Source organism: Panthera pardus, unplaced genomic scaffold, assembly GCF_024362965.1.
Source record: "Panthera pardus isolate Hobbes unplaced genomic scaffold, ASM2436296v1 HiC_scaffold_27, whole genome shotgun sequence".
Lineage (NCBI taxonomy): Eukaryota > Metazoa > Chordata > Mammalia > Carnivora > Felidae > Panthera > Panthera pardus.
Window position 1 is genome coordinate 36105745 of NW_026526843.1, and position 17200 is coordinate 36122944.

Below are 17200 nucleotides of genomic sequence, written 5' to 3' on the forward strand. Positions count from 1 at the left end.
TGGGGAAGCTTTGTGGGGAGTTTCAGAAATCTGGTGCCTTCCTCCCCAGGCTCTGATCACTTAGTATTGCATGGTCCACAGTGAGATTGGCAGTGACCCCACGGCCTAATTCTGTTAACCTAACATCTTCAAATACAAGACACTGCCTGTCGGTTGGTTTAGAAGGAAAGCCAAGTATCAATCAGAATGGGTTTCAGGTAAGCTAGTCAGGCAAGTGCTGATCAGTCTATTCAAAGCCCTTCCTAAAACTCAAGGGCACTTGTATCTGCTGCTTTCTGTGGCTACTCCACACAACCCCAGTATTATTCAGGGTCTACATCCTATATAGATACAGATTCCACAGTCAGGAGGGGAACCTAGGAAATTCACACCATCCATGGTAAAAGTAACTTTACCCGTAGTCTCTAAGCATAGGTAGATTGCACTGGATCCTCCAATGCATCACTATCCCCCCGGTTGTTACTACTCAAACTCTAATATGCAAATCAGCAATATTAGCATCATCACCTGGGAACTTGTTAGACATACAGAATCTCAAGTCGCACCCTGGATCTATGGAATGAGAATCTGCATTTCAACATGATCCCCGGCTGATTGACATGCACCTTAAAGTCTGAGAAGCACTGCCACAGCCACACCTTTTACTGGTTTCCCAGTTCTAAGGTTCAGGAGACATCTATGTCACCAGACAGAATTCCACAAAACCCACACACACACACACACACACACACACACACACACACACACGCAGTGAAAGGAGAAAGGAGAAAAAAGGATTCTAAATTATTTTGGGTCCCTGCCCGGGTGGCTCAGTCGGTTGAGCAGCTGACTCTTGATTTCAGCTCAGGTCATGATCCCAGGGTCATGAGATTGAGCCCCATGTCAGGCTTGGGATCCTGCTTGGAATTCTCTCTCTCCCTCCCTCTGTCCCTCACCCCCGATCATTTGCTATCTCTCTCTCTCTCTCGCACTCTAAAATAAATAAATAAATAAATAAATAAATAAATAAATAAATAAATAAATTTGGGCCCCATTGCCTAGCTTCAGGCTCAAAATCCAGTAATTTGGTCGATGGTCAGCTAGCTCACCTCAAAACTTACCGAGTTTTCCCTCTAGCACATGGTAGAAACTAAGGACTACAGGGTAATCTTGACCTAATTGATCTGTTAATGAAATTAATAAATTTCCTACGTCAAAATGGGAAGAGGGTAGAATCAGGCACCCCAAAATTGCGACAACATCCCAGTAACTATAACAACAGCACTAAAAGTGAATAGCATCCAGAAAAGTATAATGTACAGGCATCTTCAGGTAAAGCCTATTAGGTCTGGCAAGTTCACAACTGAGAGATGAAGTAGGAAAGAAAAAGAGCTATGTTATCATTACCATCTCTATGGGCTTCACTCCAGTGATCCCAATTCATTCATTGTTTCCATCTGCCTTTACTTGGGAGAATTGTACTGTGATGTCTATTCTGACCCTGTCTAGAAATAAACCTCTTGCCTCCACTCTTCAGGTTTCATTTGGGGGGAGATTAAGGAAATGTGGGATGGTGGATTTACCGAATACATCCATGACTGGTGGAACCTGATGGATTTTGCAATGAACTCACTCTACCTGGCAACCATTTCCTTGAAGATTGTGGCCTATGTAAAGGTAACTTGGAATGTCTGCCATTTTTCTCAAGCAATGATTTGGGTTACGTTCAGCTTCAGCACTGGGAGCATACAGAGCTTAGGGGAAAAGTGCTGATGACAGTCCGATCCATGCGGGAAAGTACCATAGAAACAGACATTCTTTCAAAAGTTTGTAAGCAGTGTCCACCTAAGCAAAGAAAGTGGAGACTAGAGCAATTTACAAATGAATCTTTAGCTTCTTAAACTCTGACAGTAGAAGGGTCTTCAACCACCCACCCATCCAGTCAGTGTTTAAATCCTCTCTACAGTATCCTTACCAACAAGATGGGGCACCGACCCTTCCATAGGTCAGGGACAGGAAACTCACTGAATTCCCAATCTCCAAAAGCCTCTCTCCACCTTTGTCACTTCATTAAAAAGTGCTACTTTATGTTTTTCTAATATTATTCTCCCTGTGACACATCCATTAATAATCCTTCTTCCCTGGGGGGTCAAACAGAACAAAGCTGCTCTTTTTCTGTAATAGTGCTTCCGGTGTGAAGTCATCTCTCCCTAACCTGCTGAGTTGTCTCTTCTCAAAGCTAAGTATTCACACTTCCCTCAAGTGCTCTTTATATGACAGGTAGCAGAACCCTAGAAACTTCACTGCAGGAGACAGAGATCTTTAATCATCTCTGCCTCCCTCATACTTTCAGCACGAGGATGATCATTCAAGCTGTTATAAATCCAGCTTTTTGAGTACCACACTCAACCTATGCCTCCCTACCAATTCAGATAATGTACACACACACACACACACACACACACACACACAACCTTTATGCTCTTCCCACACAATGTACAGCCTACATTATCCTGAAAAATAGCTTCATGTCCAACATCTCACACTGGGTAGTCACAGGCTCTGAGTTCAGATTTGGTGCTCATTAGATAATAGAATGGCTGTGCTCCTACCCTGAGTTGAACTTCTCCAGCATGGGGAAAAGCTGACAATTCAGTCTCCGAGATTGTCTAGTCAGTCATGCTTTTTGGCACTAAATCCCACATTAAGGAGTTTTAGAATGGGAATATGGCTGTCCCCCAAATCTCCAACAACTTATTTTTATATCCCTAATATGCATATTGCATAAATTTTAAGACCTTGGGAGTTAGTTACGTGGAGCATGAATATTGAATGCAGTCATGAAACATTTTTGAAAGAATCCTAAGAGTATGCCTTATACTTGTGGTGATCGCTTAACACAGACTTACAACTTCCTTACAAGAAAAAGCTGGTGAGGAAAATGTTTGAATCTCTGGTTAATGTGCCTGGATGAAATCCATGTCATTCTGGCACTCTGCTGACTAAGTAACACTGTTTGCTTCAAAAAAAAGTCTCTTCCTTTGGAAGTGGTATTTATACACTGGAGGGACAATAGATTATCAATCTAGAAATTGGTTGGTTTTGTTTGAACAGGAAAGTTTAGAATAAACGATCAAGAAAAGGATTTCTCTTAGGGATGTAAAAATGTGTCTGTAGATGCCCGACATTAGATCATTTTATAACCTGTCCAGTTTCACTGGCAAAGATTCCCAGGAGTGAGAACCTCCCCAGCACAGAGTGTAAAGATAAATCAGCTATACTCAGCTGACTAAATGCCCCTCAACTGACAAACACTTAACCCAAGGGAGACATTTACCAAGAAGTTGGATTTCTTCCCAAGAAAAAAGAGAATTGACAAAGCATGACATGCCACATGCAGATTTGGATTTGCAATGAGAAGTTACAAATAGTCTGGTCCACTCACCCACAGAGGCACACTGGTCTGAGATGAACTTCTCCAAGTAGGCTGAGACAACCTCTATGAGGTAAAGCCTCAAAAACTGGTCTCAAGGCTACTTGAAACACTTCAGATCACTATGGTACTAAGGCAGTACAGAAATGCCATGGGATAAGCTGACCTCAGAGAAGATCCTTTATTAGAGCAAAAACAATGGTCAATGATACATGTACTCCACCACACGTGGTCTGCAACAACAGAAATGAAGACACATATGAAAGCACTCAAAAGGAATAAATACACATAAGATTGGCCCTCATTGCCCCCAGATAACCCTACAAATGGAAAATAATTGTCCTTTTGTCTTCTAAGATGGTTCCACCTGCATTTCTCCCACCACTACCTTACTACCATATGTTCAAACTAAATTGAAACTTTGACAGCCATTGAGTTGTGGTCCTGTCTTCAACCAGTACTTGGCTGAAGACAATCCCCGACTCCATCCTTATTATTGTTAAATGCCCACATTAGGCTGGCTTCCTTCATATTTTGCTTTTGAATTGACAGAGTGTGATGTACACCGATCTGAAAGACATGGAGGTCAATTTTCAATCTGCATTCTATCTCAAAGAATATAAGAAAAATCACTTGCCTCCTAGTCACTAACCCAAGAAGCAGGAAGCCTGAATGTAATCCCTGCTCTGACACAAGCTGGGTTACCATAGGCCATCCTTACACCTCTCTGAACCTGAGATTCTGCCTCTGAAAAATAAGCAGATTGGACTAGATCAGTGGCTATCAGCTTTTTAATTTTTTCCATGAAATCACATCTTGAAGCTAAAACTTATTCAGAACTTCAATGTACTGAAGAGCTCAAAGACTGAATTCCGATTGAGGACTCAATCTTCCAGGCCCCCTCTATGGCTCCCACAGTGGCTACCAGTTGCCTCTACTGAACCTTCAGGCTTCAAGGAACACAATTTGAAAACCATTTGTGTTAGTCCAGGGGCCATCAAACTATGGTCTGCAGAACAGATTTGGCCTGCTGCCATATCCACTTATTCACTTACTCCCTATGAGTTCTCCAGGGAAGAGTTGAGTAGTTGTGACAGAGACCATAGAGCCCACCAAGCCAAAAATGGCTAGTATCTCACCCTTGACAGAAAAAGTTTGCTGACCTTTATGCTAAATGAGCTCAACCTTTACACTAAATGAGCTCCAAGTTTGGTCCCTGCTATCACATTCTATAATATCTGCCTCCAAAGATATATATGCAAAACATAGATTTGCCATCAGGATCACTTTTCACATTTCTGAATGTGCTGCAAATCCAGACGCACTGTCCCATGGGCAGCAGACTTCCCTGTGCTTACAGTTGTGATTGTGGAGGGAGAAAGTCCTGAATTATGAGCTGTGCGTGCTCCAGTTGATAATTTCCAGTTTTACAACATAGGTCTGTTTCGTTATCAGCAGTCTCCATCTCTCATGTATAGCTCAAAACTTTTAAAGGCCTATCTAGCATATGTGCTGTGATATCAACCAACATTTGAGGGAACATTTAGTAGAGACAACGTCCCTCTGCCTATCTGGACCTCAGCTCCTCCACTTGTAAAACAGACATGGCAATGCCCACCCCTCACGACGACGCAGCCAATGGGGGTGTTTTTGTTTGTCTTTGGAAGGGAAAATGCAGAGATACAAGATTTGGCCAAGAGTGTATGAAACGGATTAGCCACCTAAAGTTCATCTGAAACAGAAGCACAAGTGTGGCAGGGTTTCTCCAAACTCCTCTGACAGTGAAGAGTATTGGAAGCACGCAAACGATGCTAACGACACCGGTTTTGTCAGTTGTTGGAACTGAAGCGCATTTTAGAAATGCTAACAATATAATTTGGCCCCCAAATGCAACATTTTCTCAGAGAAGTTGTTTACATCTAGTCCTAAGAAATTGTGATATTTAGATGAGAGCTCAAGGCAATATGCTTCAGATTGAATTCCAGGCAAAATCTACTTCTGTCTTGGGGAAGTTAATAAGCAAATTCTTATATTTCCATAACATCTCTCCTTATGGAATACACACACTCTCACATATGGATACATAACCACAAACATGTGCGGTGATTAAGAGTAGATATTATCCTCATTCTATGGTGAAGTTGAGAGATACAGGCAGTTTTAAGTTGACAAAGCCCCATTTGGACCTCGGGTCTCACAACCAAGCCATCTTTCTATAAAACTATTTCCAATGTTCCGGGAGCTAGAAGTCCAGGATAGGGCTGAAAAACGGGCAACCAATGCCAGAAACACTGGCTTTTTCCCCTCCTTCAGCCCCCGGGTTCTTCATTTGCCCTAGAACTTGAACAAGCTTGTAGGGCTGTCAAAGGAACAAATACATGCATACATCACCGTGTGGAGCGGTACTAAATTCACTACCTGGAAGGTTGACATGCTATTGGTGATAGTATGAAATACATTACAGACTGCTGAAGTTCCACAGGAAACTGAATAATGACCCTCTAAGATTGCTCTAGCAGTCCCAGACTACAAGTCGGCAAAAACTCAGGAAGAACATTGCACACTGAGGAGGCTGAACCTGTCCCTTGCCCTTCAGTGACTACAGGTTGTCCGTGGTGCTCAGAAGAAAATGGGGGATTGGGGAGGCAAATCTGATTTGAAATCTCATTAAGAAGCAGAATAATTTGTCCCCACTACCTTGGGCATGCCAATCAATGGCTCTGTTCCAGTGACACTCCTCAACAATCTGGTAAACTTTTAGTTAGAAAATGTCTGTTGATAAACCACAGGTGGTTACTCCAGATGATGGCTCCAAACTTCATTTTTCTCTGTGTATATTCAGGGAATATATTTGGAGAGTGGGAGGAAAAGAGTTATTAGCATCATATATTGATTGGGGGGGGGAGGAGACAAATAGTGCCATGCATGGGGTCTGTTGTATAAATGAATGATGCTTACCTTGGTGGCTTTATTTAGGTGCAAACAGGAGAAAAGAGGGAAAAGTTGAAAATGCTCACTGTACCTCTCATCTTGTGCACTTGTTTCTTTCAGTATAATGGTTCTCGTCCAAGGGAAGAATGGGAAATGTGGCACCCGACTCTGATTGCGGAAGCACTGTTTGCAATATCCAACATTTTAAGTTCGTTGCGCCTCATATCCCTGTTCACAGCCAACTCCCACTTGGGGCCTCTGCAGATCTCTTTGGGGCGCATGCTGCTTGATATCCTCAAATTCCTCTTTATCTACTGCCTGGTACTGCTGGCTTTTGCCAACGGACTGAACCAGCTTTACTTTTACTATGAGACCAGAGCGATCGATGAACCAAACAACTGCAAGGGAATCCGATGTGAGAAACAGAATAATGCCTTCTCCACGTAAGACCCCCCCCCTCTCTTTTTCCTTTTTCTGCTTTCTCCTTCTTTGCTCCATTTTCAGTCCACAGCTTTGTCACTACCTTTTGACAGTGCACACAAAGCTCACTCAGGGATCAACCCAAAGGGTCTGAGGTAGAGAGAGGGCCTTCTCTGGATATAGAGGCCTCGGAGAGGAAGCAGTTAGGTAAGGGAGGAAAGCGACACACACACACACGGGTTCCCAGGAACTCATCTAAAGAGTTAGTTTTGAATTATTTTGGTAGTATCTCATATTTTTAAAGGAATTGATGGGAAGGGGATAAATAATTCCTCATTCAAAAAAGCATCGCTAACCAAGGAAATGAAAGAGCAAGGCTGTTCCTCTGAACACGTGATTACCAAAGCTAACTTAATTATTCTGAATCAAGAACAAAGGAAAAGGAAAGATCAGAAATATCTTAATGCATCCTGGGATATGGTGATTCATAATAAGAAATAAGAAATATTGGGGATTGTATATGAATAAGAAATATTCATAATAAGAAATCAGAAATACATATTTCTGGCACAGAGCTCCCAAAAGCCTTGGAATTTCCTAAGGGCTGAGAGCGAGAACAAGGGTGTCTTTTCTTATGTTAAGGAAGTGACTTTTGACCTCTACCTAAGGATGGAAGCTGGTTGCCAGGGGAATCAACCTTGAAACTAGAGGGTTCAAACATTGGGTCCAACCCCTCAACCACCGGGGAAAGGAGAAGAGCTGAAGATTGAGTTCAGTCACCAGTGGCCAATGAGTTTAATCAATCATGGCTGGGTAATGAAGCCTCCCCCCAAAACCCAAAAGGACAGGTTTTGGAGAGCTGCCAGGTTGGTGACCACATGGAGATTCGGGGACAATGGTGCACCTGGAGAGGACATGGAAGCTCTGCACCCTGTCCCCCTACTTTGTTCTATATGCAGCTCTTCTATCCGCCTGCTCCTGGGTTGTATCCTTTTATAATAAGCCAATAATCTAGTAATTGAAATGTTTGAGTTCTGTAGCCACTCTAGCAAATTAATTGAACCCAAAAAAGAAGGTTGTGGGAGTACCTAGTCTATAACCGGTCAGTCAGAAGCACAGGTAACAACCCGAACTTGTGACTGACATTTAACGTGGGGGATAAAGGGGCAGTCTTGTGGGACTGAGACCTTAATTCGTAGAATTTGAGATTATCTCCCAGTAGTGTCAGAATTGGGTTGGATTATAGGACACCCAGCTGTTGATTGGAGAATTTGTGATGTGCGGGGAAATTCTCCCCACACCCATACATTGGGTTCAGAAGCTCTTAGTTGGCATAAGAGAAATGGGATTTGCTAAAAGAGCCCTGAATCATGGAAACACGTTATTAGGGAAAAGAAAAGATAAAAGTCACGGGTCATGAAATTGGTTTGTGATGTCAGCTAGGGAGAGAGCATGTAGAGGAAAAGACAAAGAGACATCTAAAAATGTGACTGTGGGATCACAGGGGATTTCTGCATACTTAGTTTTGCTTAACTATTTTCTAAATTTCTCCATATTGTGGGATTTTTAACAATGAATCATGATGAAAGCTTTTGTTTTAAGAGAAAAGTGTCAAAAGCCCATTGCTTGCTTCCATTTGCAGAAGACCCTATACAGAAGACCCTATAAATCTAGGGGTGCTGGGTGGCTCAGTCTGTTAGGCGTCTGACTCTTGATTTCAGCTCAGGTCATGATCTCATGGTTCATGGGATTGAGCCCCGTGTCAAGCTCTGCACTGACAGTGTGGAGCTTGCTTGGGATTCTCTCTCTCCCTCTCTCTCTCTGCCCCTTCCCCATTCACTCTGTCTCTCAAAATAAATAAATAAACTTAAAAAAAGAAAAGAAAAGATAAAAGGGCAAGAGATGATGAGCCTCTGATCCCTGGATAGCTACCTAGTCACCCACAGTGTGAAACTTCAGCTGTGCTGCGGTCAGTTACTCAAGGTAAAAGTCAGCAATGGAATTTAGAAATGATAGTGTTCGAGATGAAGTTTTTTTTTCTACCCTCCAAAGGTTCTTCTGGCTGGTCTAAAATTAAATTGACATGAGATAGATTAATAGGAGAAAATCAAATTTAATTTCGTATGTACAGAAACCCCACATACATGAGAAGTTCAAAGACAGAAAGGAAAAAGGAAGTATATATGGCATCCCGAGCTAAGGAATGGGATAGAGGCCTGGGGTTTCAAAGGGTGATTCACAGGACAGTAAGAAGAGTAGATGTTTGGCAGTTGTTTGCCCTCCCATACAGAAGGATCACTCAGATAAAATTTATCTCTGGTAAAATTCCAATTTAAATTCTTCTAGGTAGTTAAAAGAGGGGCAAAAGTTTCTCTTGAGCCTTCCGGGTCTTGATTGCCTTCCGCTCAAAATAGCTCAGATGCCAAAATGGCATACTTTGGGGAGACTTGTTCTAAACCGCTTCAGTAATAAACCCAACTCTTAAGAAGGAGTTAGCTCATTGGATATATAAGGGAATGCAAAATAAGAAGAACTATGCTAAACATACAATCCCTCGGTTATTATCCATAATAGCTACAATGAAAGTAAAAGAAAAGTGCTGGGTTGGGCCTTGATGCTAAACCAAGCTCAGATTTAGGTCAATCCGAGTTTGGGTCACTAGCCTCAAAGCCAGCCCTGAAGGTAAAAATTGTACAGGGACAACAGAAGGCCCCTATAAGACCTCTGGTCACCAAAAAGGTAGTCAGTGTGGGGGAGGGCAAAATCAAGAAACTATTGAAACCAGAGACTATAAAGAATTTTTTTCATTTCGTAGATCAGTATCATCAATTTCCTGAAGAACCTTTGCTAAAATAGATTATGAGAGTAACTAATTTAGGGGCTGTGTCTTTGGTTTTCAAATCTGTGGAGTGAGTGGAAGGGCATGTTTGGGTTGATATAGGACCCACAGTTCACGACTGAACAATCACAGATGGCTATATGTGATCCAGATACACAGGAGGTTATTCCTAAAGGGAACGACCAGCCTGGTTAACTGGATAAAAGTCACTGTAGGGTCTGTTTACCCCGAGAAGGGGGACTTCTCAACTCCCCCTATGAATGTCAAGTGGAATACCCCAGATGAAGCCACTAACATGCCTCATACACAAGCTACGTGGAACTGAGCTTAAGATGACTGTGATATTTGCCTACTGAATATATATGCCCATTACCTGGGTCATGGTAAATGCTGTGGTTAAGGGGTCTCTTTCACATGGGCCCCACATATAACCTTACTGCTGCAAAACCAAAACACAGTCTGGGAAGCCTTTGCCAATTTACGGTCTCAGCTTTCCCTCATGGGTCTTAATAAAAACATTAGGTTAATTAACAAGAGAATAGGAAGAGGCCACAAAGGTGGAAGCTTTTAAACAGTTTTTAAGGAATGAGGTGAATAAAGCAAATATTGGTAGGAACAAAAGAAAGAGGAAACAGAGGAGTCCCAGGGCTCATCCCACAGGATGGAAACCCTTAGATGGTTATTAAGAAATGAGATGAATAAGACAGACATTGATAGGGTTAAAGATTTTAATACAGCACTATCAAAGGCCGGGAGGGCCAAAGGAACTCTGTGATGGTCCCCCCAAATTAAAGGGCCCCAAATAAGTCTACTCTATTTATCCCAGTTTGGAGAATTTTAAAAAGCCGGAGGGCAAAAATTACAATGAGAAACCTGACCACCAATCATTTGGGGAAGTGTTTGGGCAGATTAGTCAAGCTAAAGATTGACAAAAGGCCCAGGGTCCCTTGGCTCAAGAGTGGGTAAAATGGTCAGAGGGTGGAAAAGAGACGTTTCCAGGCCCCATTAATACAGAAATCCTCCTAATGCTGGTACCAAAACCCATTGGTGAAGCCTTGACTCAGGCTGCAATGGATTGAGACAATATAAATATGTAAGGGTAGGGCAGCTGGCTGGCTCAGTCAGTGGAGCTCATAACTCTCGATCACAGAGTCATGAGTTCAAGCCCTACGTGAGGCATAGAGCTTACTTAAAAAGAAGTAAAAAAAAAATGTAAGGGTTGATAGGATCATAAAAGATGGAATGTTTGAGCAGGCTTTATGTAAAAACATTGTGTCTCCTTTACCTAGATGTTTTTATGGGAATGGACCTTATGTCTGGCTGGGGAAAACTTCCACTACCTAGTATTATGAAACCAAAGCCTGTCAATGAAATCCTAATAGAGACTAGAGGTAGGAACACAAGAGTGGATGGAATTAAGGTAAAAGTTTGTAGAATGGGTATGTTTGAACAGGCTCTATGCAAAGTGGTTGCATCCCTTTTATCTGATTGTATTGTGGGAATGGACATTATATCTGGGGAGTGTTTCTCCTACCTAGTATTGTAAGACAGAAGGCAAGTAAACCCACCCTTCAAGCAATATTAATTGGGAATGCTTCATAAGAACCAACAAGATTGCCTGAGTCCACACAGTGTGGAATAAAAGCTGAAATGCTGGCAGGGACAAGTTCTCTGTGCCGTAACCCAAGAAAAGCATAGACTGGGCTTATGGTAAAAGCCTGTGTGCACCTCCCAGTGACAACTGCACCCCTTTCACAGGAGCAGGCTAGAAAGGCAACAGGCTGAGGGCAAGATTCGAATCAATTCGCCTTCTGAGATTAATTTAAGGTTTCAGGTGGGCCAAAGGGCACTGAGCACTGATCAGAAATGTCTCCCTTTCCCACTTGGGATGCAAGAGACAGCTCAGGATCCTGTCCATGTCCACTGCCTCCAGACGCATGGAATTCCTATACCTTTTATTTATAAACTCAACATCTATTTCTTTAGGACCTTCAAGCCTCCAGAATGGCTTTTATTTTTCTGACAGATCATTGTTAGGAGAAACAGACGAGAAGAAAATAGGCACGTGACAGGAAATTTGTTAGGTTCCAGGAGAGGTCTTGGGCTTACCCAAGACTCAGTGTCCTCTAACTTGTCCACCTCAAACCCCAGTTCTGGAAAGTGCCACTCATTACCACTGGTGTTCACAGTGATGACTCCAAGGTCATGAGAGGGTTTTAGTCATTAAAGTATGATACATTTTTCTCTTTAACCCTATAAACTAAGGCAGTTCAGTGAACTCAGACATTCTAGAAATGTGCTCAATAACAAAGGCCAGGGGAAAAAAAAAAAGAGTTTCTTTGCGCCCAAGTTTGCACCAATAGAGACGGGAAAAAACAATGCTATGTAGATTACCCCTATTATTTGTTTCTAGCAGCATTTCCTAAAATCGGTTACAAAACACCATAGTTCACAGGGATGTTAACAGACCAGACATAATAGAAAAGGATATATGATCCAATGAGCTTGGAAATGCTAGGACAAACTTTCAAAGGTTTCTTCACTGCAGGTCTTCGCAGAGACATTTCATTTTGGATACACGATGTAGGGAAAGATTTCCCCAAATGCATTGGCCAGGACGATGTACCAATGAACAGAGTTTGAAAAATGTTGGCTCACTCCAATGCCCCTTTTGCAGCACCCACCAATCCCCCTCCATTAGGCTACACCTCCTGCCTCTCTCCTCAGAAGGGGAAAAATCTCGGATAGGGAAATCAGACTCATGTGAAAGGGAAAAGAGGCCAAAATGGGTTGACAAGAAGATGGTGCTGTTTTGGTTAAGCCAACCAGGAGTGTATAATGACAACTGGTCACCTTGCTAGTGCCTCTTGACTAGGACCTGCTTCCTCTCCTGCATTACTCTAGAGGCAGAACTCGCATCAACCTGTTTTCAATATAAAGAGCAATTCTGTAGTAGCTTGAGCACCAGGAGACTGCATGTGTTCACATCAAAGGGTTTAACAGGATTGAACATCTGAATGCAAGGTGCCTTCCAGGAGGCCAGGTCCCCTGCCAATTACCCTTTCAATGTGAACTCTGCTGAAGAAGTTTATGAAATGCCTTCTTGCAAGTTTGTAGTCATTATTAACACCCCGGTTGCCAACTGACATTTTGTTCCCATCGCTTGCCCAGCAGGGACAATTGACAAGAATGGGCACCTGGTATACACAAAAATTATACCTTGGGGCATTAGGTATGAAGAAGCATTGTCATACTAGGGCCAAATCAGCAGTAATGTTACCTCAACTTTTCCTCTAGGTATCAATTTGTTTCCTCCATAGGGGTCTGACTCAGCGTTGTTTTCTTTTAAATACCTCAACTCGGGCATTTATAATACCTGCTAAAATACATACTACTTGGTCAGCGTAGGGAAAAACTCAACTTTTAGAGAAAGAGAAAGCGAACTCATTTATATACCTGACATAAATTATGCCATAAGCTTACTGTCATCCTTTTCCTTCTGATTCTCCAGAGATGCCTTTACTATTCTTTGGCTTAAAAAGAAAAAGAACAGATATTTTCCCCAGGGAACACAGTTCAAGAGGACCTCATTGTTCTTGCTGATAATACATGACAAGACTATTGGCAGTTAAAGCCTAGTATTCCATCCTGGGAACCCCTGGCCTTCATTTACTGTTGAGAGTAGTGATTGGGAAGGCATCATCATTCTGAGGGCATGGGACTTGTGAGAGAAAAAGGGTAGAAGTGGCAGGAGCTAACTTGCAGGTCCTATGTCTCCTTCTGAGGTTCCAGCCCTCAATTCCAGATGCCTTCTGCACACACATGGCTGTGTGACGGGCCTCGCAAAACACAAAATGTCCCAAACTGAATTCCATTATCTCCATATCCTCACCCCACACCTATTTCCCCTTCAATCCCCCATCTTATTAAATGACACCAGTCCGAATCCTAGGAATCATCTATGACTTAACATCTTCCTCACACGACACATCCAGGCTCTCACTCAGCCCTATCTGTTGTACTTCCTAAGTATCTCTTGAATTCATCCTTTATATATATATAAATATATACACAGAGATACACACACAGCACTGGTCTCCTTGCCTCCAGTCTGCTTTTTCCTCCAAACAATTTCACACCTGTCTCACAGAAGTTTTTTTTCTAAATACCAGTCTCATCTTGTCACCACCCAGCTTCGTGCCTGCCCCGTAGTGGAATCTTCTCAAGTGTAAAACCCACCTCTTTACCACATCTCGCAGGGCCTTGGTACTCTGGACACCAACTCTCCAGCCTCTCACTCGTCTTCCCCAGAGTCAACATCCTGTTCTCCCCAACTATAGGAGGACGTCTTGGCCCTATGGGTCTTTGCACGTCCCACACCATTCCACCTGCCTGGAATGCCCATCCCTACCTGGCCAGCCTGGAAAACTCTTACCCATCTTTCAAGCCTCTGCTGAAAAATTACCTGCTCTTTTATGTCTCTTCTTACCCATCCCAACCCCACTCTCAGTTACAGGCTCCTTCTGTGTTTGTTCCCCATGGCATTCTAAGCACATTTCCGTGACAATATAACCTGCTGTGTGTGAGTCATTTGTTGTCTCTTTCACCCACCAGACCCTCCACTTTAGTAAGCCTTGCACCTACCACAGAGGCCTAAGATATAATGATGTTCAACATGCCTACCTTATCCTCGATTCTAGAAGATTGACTTTGTCACTTCCCCCCTCATATGGCTGAAGTATCTGGCCATACTGAAGTATCTGAGAATCAAGTATTACAATACATGCAAAGCACTTAGCACAGTGTCACTCTGCTGATCCATTTTTAGCTTGCTGTCAGAAAGAAAATCCTTGGCATTTCTCCTACATCCCTCATCCTGAATTTGGGCACTTGGCCTAAGAGCAAAGCTCTATATTGATCCCTATTAAATTTCATCTTGTTAGTTCCAGCCCATTGCTCCACGCTGTTGAAACCTTTCTGAATCTTGATCCTGTCATCCCATCTATTAGCTATCCTTCCCAGTCTTCTGTCATCTGAGGATCTTAGAAACTTGCCATCTCTTCTTATCCAAAGCATGGATTAAAATGTCAGACAGGCTTGATATTCACTGGGTGGAATATGGGCAGCTATTAAAACGATACATGCAAAGACTCTGGATATACACCAAAAGTGCCGTACCCCAAATGTGTAGTTTTTAAAAACACAAAAATTTTACACACTATGACTACATCCATGTACAACCACGTATGGAAATGAATGACAATCTATAAAGACAAGAACGAAGTGTAAAGGTTAACAATAGTCATAAAAATATGTAATATATACTGAGCGCTAGGTCGACGCACTAGTACAAAATGAGCTTTACATGGATTAACCCATTTAATTCTCACAACCATGCTATGAGGTAGGCACTATCATTATTGCCCGTTCTACAGACAGAGAAATGAGGGTGCAAAACAGTTAGACAGGCTGCCTGCAGTCATATAGACGGTAAGTGGCAGAGTCAGGATTTCAATCCAGGCATGCAAGCTGTAGTCTGTGCTTGTATCCAGGGGCACAGTAGAAGACTGGTTTTGTAAAGTTACATAAAATTTGTTGCGTCAAGTTGGCAATAATCATGAATACAAGCAAAGCGATAAGACAGAGCCACGACCCGGAAGGTCACTTGGGACCTCCTTGTAGACCCACTCCATTTATTTGTGGCTATTACTACTTAATCAGTGATGATTTTTCTACCTACCATTCAGCCCTTATTATCCCATCTTATTTGCATGGATATGAACTCAGCCCCCATCAAAGGCTCTTCTTTGTGTTCTGGCCAGATTTTAAAGGTTGTTATTGACTGTGTCCTCTTTTCCCTCCTATTTTAAGTTCATAGCCTTCCTGCTACTCTTATCACAGGATGATACCAATTATCTGTACTTTCCTTAGTTGTGCGCTTCTCCTGTCATCTCTATCAGATTTATTCAACAAACGTGTTTTCAGCAACTGCTACGCGCCAGCCAATGAGGATACTAAGAAGGCACCTCTATCCTTAAGAAGCTCATAGTCTAATGGAGAACATGAGCAAATAATTCGAATAGCTGCCATTTTTAATGCTTCTGCCAAACACCGTGCAGGGTGCATTACATGCAGCATCTTATGTAATAGAGAATGGTGGTTACGCATGTGGGCTCCAGAGTCAGAAGAGCCTGGTCAAAATCCTACCTTTGCCACTTCCTACCAGTGTGACCACTCTGTGCCTTAGTTTCCCATCTGAAAAAGATAAAAGAATAGTACCTACTTCTCAGGGTTATTTTGAGAATCAAACAATACAAGACCCGCAAAGCACTTAGCACATTGCCTGGCACGTAATGAGAGCACAGTAAATGTTAGCAATTAGTATTTATCCTGCCAATAAACTATTCTAGAGGTGAGGAAACTCGGAGTTTAAAGAGGTGATTTAAGGGGTGCCTGGGTGGCTCAGTTGTTTGAGTGCCCGACTTCGGCTCAGGTCATGATTTCAAGGGTTCCTGAGTCTCCCTCTCTCTCTGCCCTCCCCCCCGGCCCCCGCACTCTGTCTCTCTCTGTCTCAGAAATAAATAAACATTAAAAATTAAAAAAAAAAAGAGGTTATTTAACTTTGACAAAGTCAAATAGTTAATAAGGGGAGGAGTCTAAAGTTTGCTCTTAACCACTCCCCTCTACTGGGTCTATAATGTGATATATGTCTTTGTAGAATCAGGCTAAGGTGCTATGGAAGAACAAAAGAGGGGCATCTAACCCAACCTTGTGGGGAAGGAGTCAGGGCAGGACAAACAAGACTTGGGTAGAGAAGAAGACAGGATGAAAGTGGAGGCTAGAAGTTGGGAGCATGGCAGGAACGTGCCATCCAGAGTTAGAAGCGTGTTAAACCCATGATGGACTAAGAAGTTGCAAGTCTAGGAAACTGCAGAAGAAACTCCAGTCCTTCACTGGTATGAATTAAGTCCAGAGGGGTAAACCCTCTCCGTCGTCCTTGTACCTTTTGAAAGATGAACTCCCCGTCTCAAAAATGAGACTTTCAGAAAGTGCCCGGAAGACTGCAGTTCCCATCTCTATTCTACTGTGCCCCTCTTAGCTTTGTGATCTATTTGTGGATGGTCTCAACATGCTCAAGTTCCCCCTTAACCAGCTGGGATGGATTTGTCTTCCATACATTTAATATCAACTCTCCTTGAATCTTTGTATCCTCAATTTGTGCCCCTCCTTGAACTAACAAATTCCATATGTCTGTTTACTCTTTGCTTTATTTAGAATTTTTATTTAAATGGATTATCTTCTTTAAAATCATATCCTTTAAAATCAAAAAGACGTTCCTTTGGTATTAGGATTCTAGGGTTTAGTCAACAAGTCTTCCCATCCCTGTGATGATTTTATTATGGGCCTGGGCACCAAATAATGCCCACCCCCCCCAGGTAGTGGCTCTTGCCCTGTGGATTCAATTGTGTCTAGAAGCCACAGGGCTTTCTACAAATGTATCACTAGAATGCTCATCTACCCCATATGTCAGTCATCTATTTTACCTGGGCATGCCCTTCAACAAGCCACCTTCTCCTAGTGGCCAGGCCATAATGTGA

At 42.6% G+C, this 17200-nt stretch overlaps 1 protein-coding gene across 2 annotated transcripts in view; it reads left to right on the forward strand.

The window, feature by feature from the left end:
• The window catches only part of TRPC5 (transient receptor potential cation channel subfamily C member 5), a 266576-nt gene that overhangs the window by 213790 nt on the left and 35586 nt on the right, over positions 1-17200 (forward strand). For both annotated transcript variants that reach the window (XM_053891241.1, XM_019426883.2), the window contains exons 6-7: positions 1517-1656; positions 6464-6786. In XM_053891241.1, coding sequence (XP_053747216.1) covers positions 1517-1656; positions 6464-6786 — 463 coding nt within the window. The remainder of the gene's footprint in view (positions 1-1516; positions 1657-6463; positions 6787-17200) is intronic.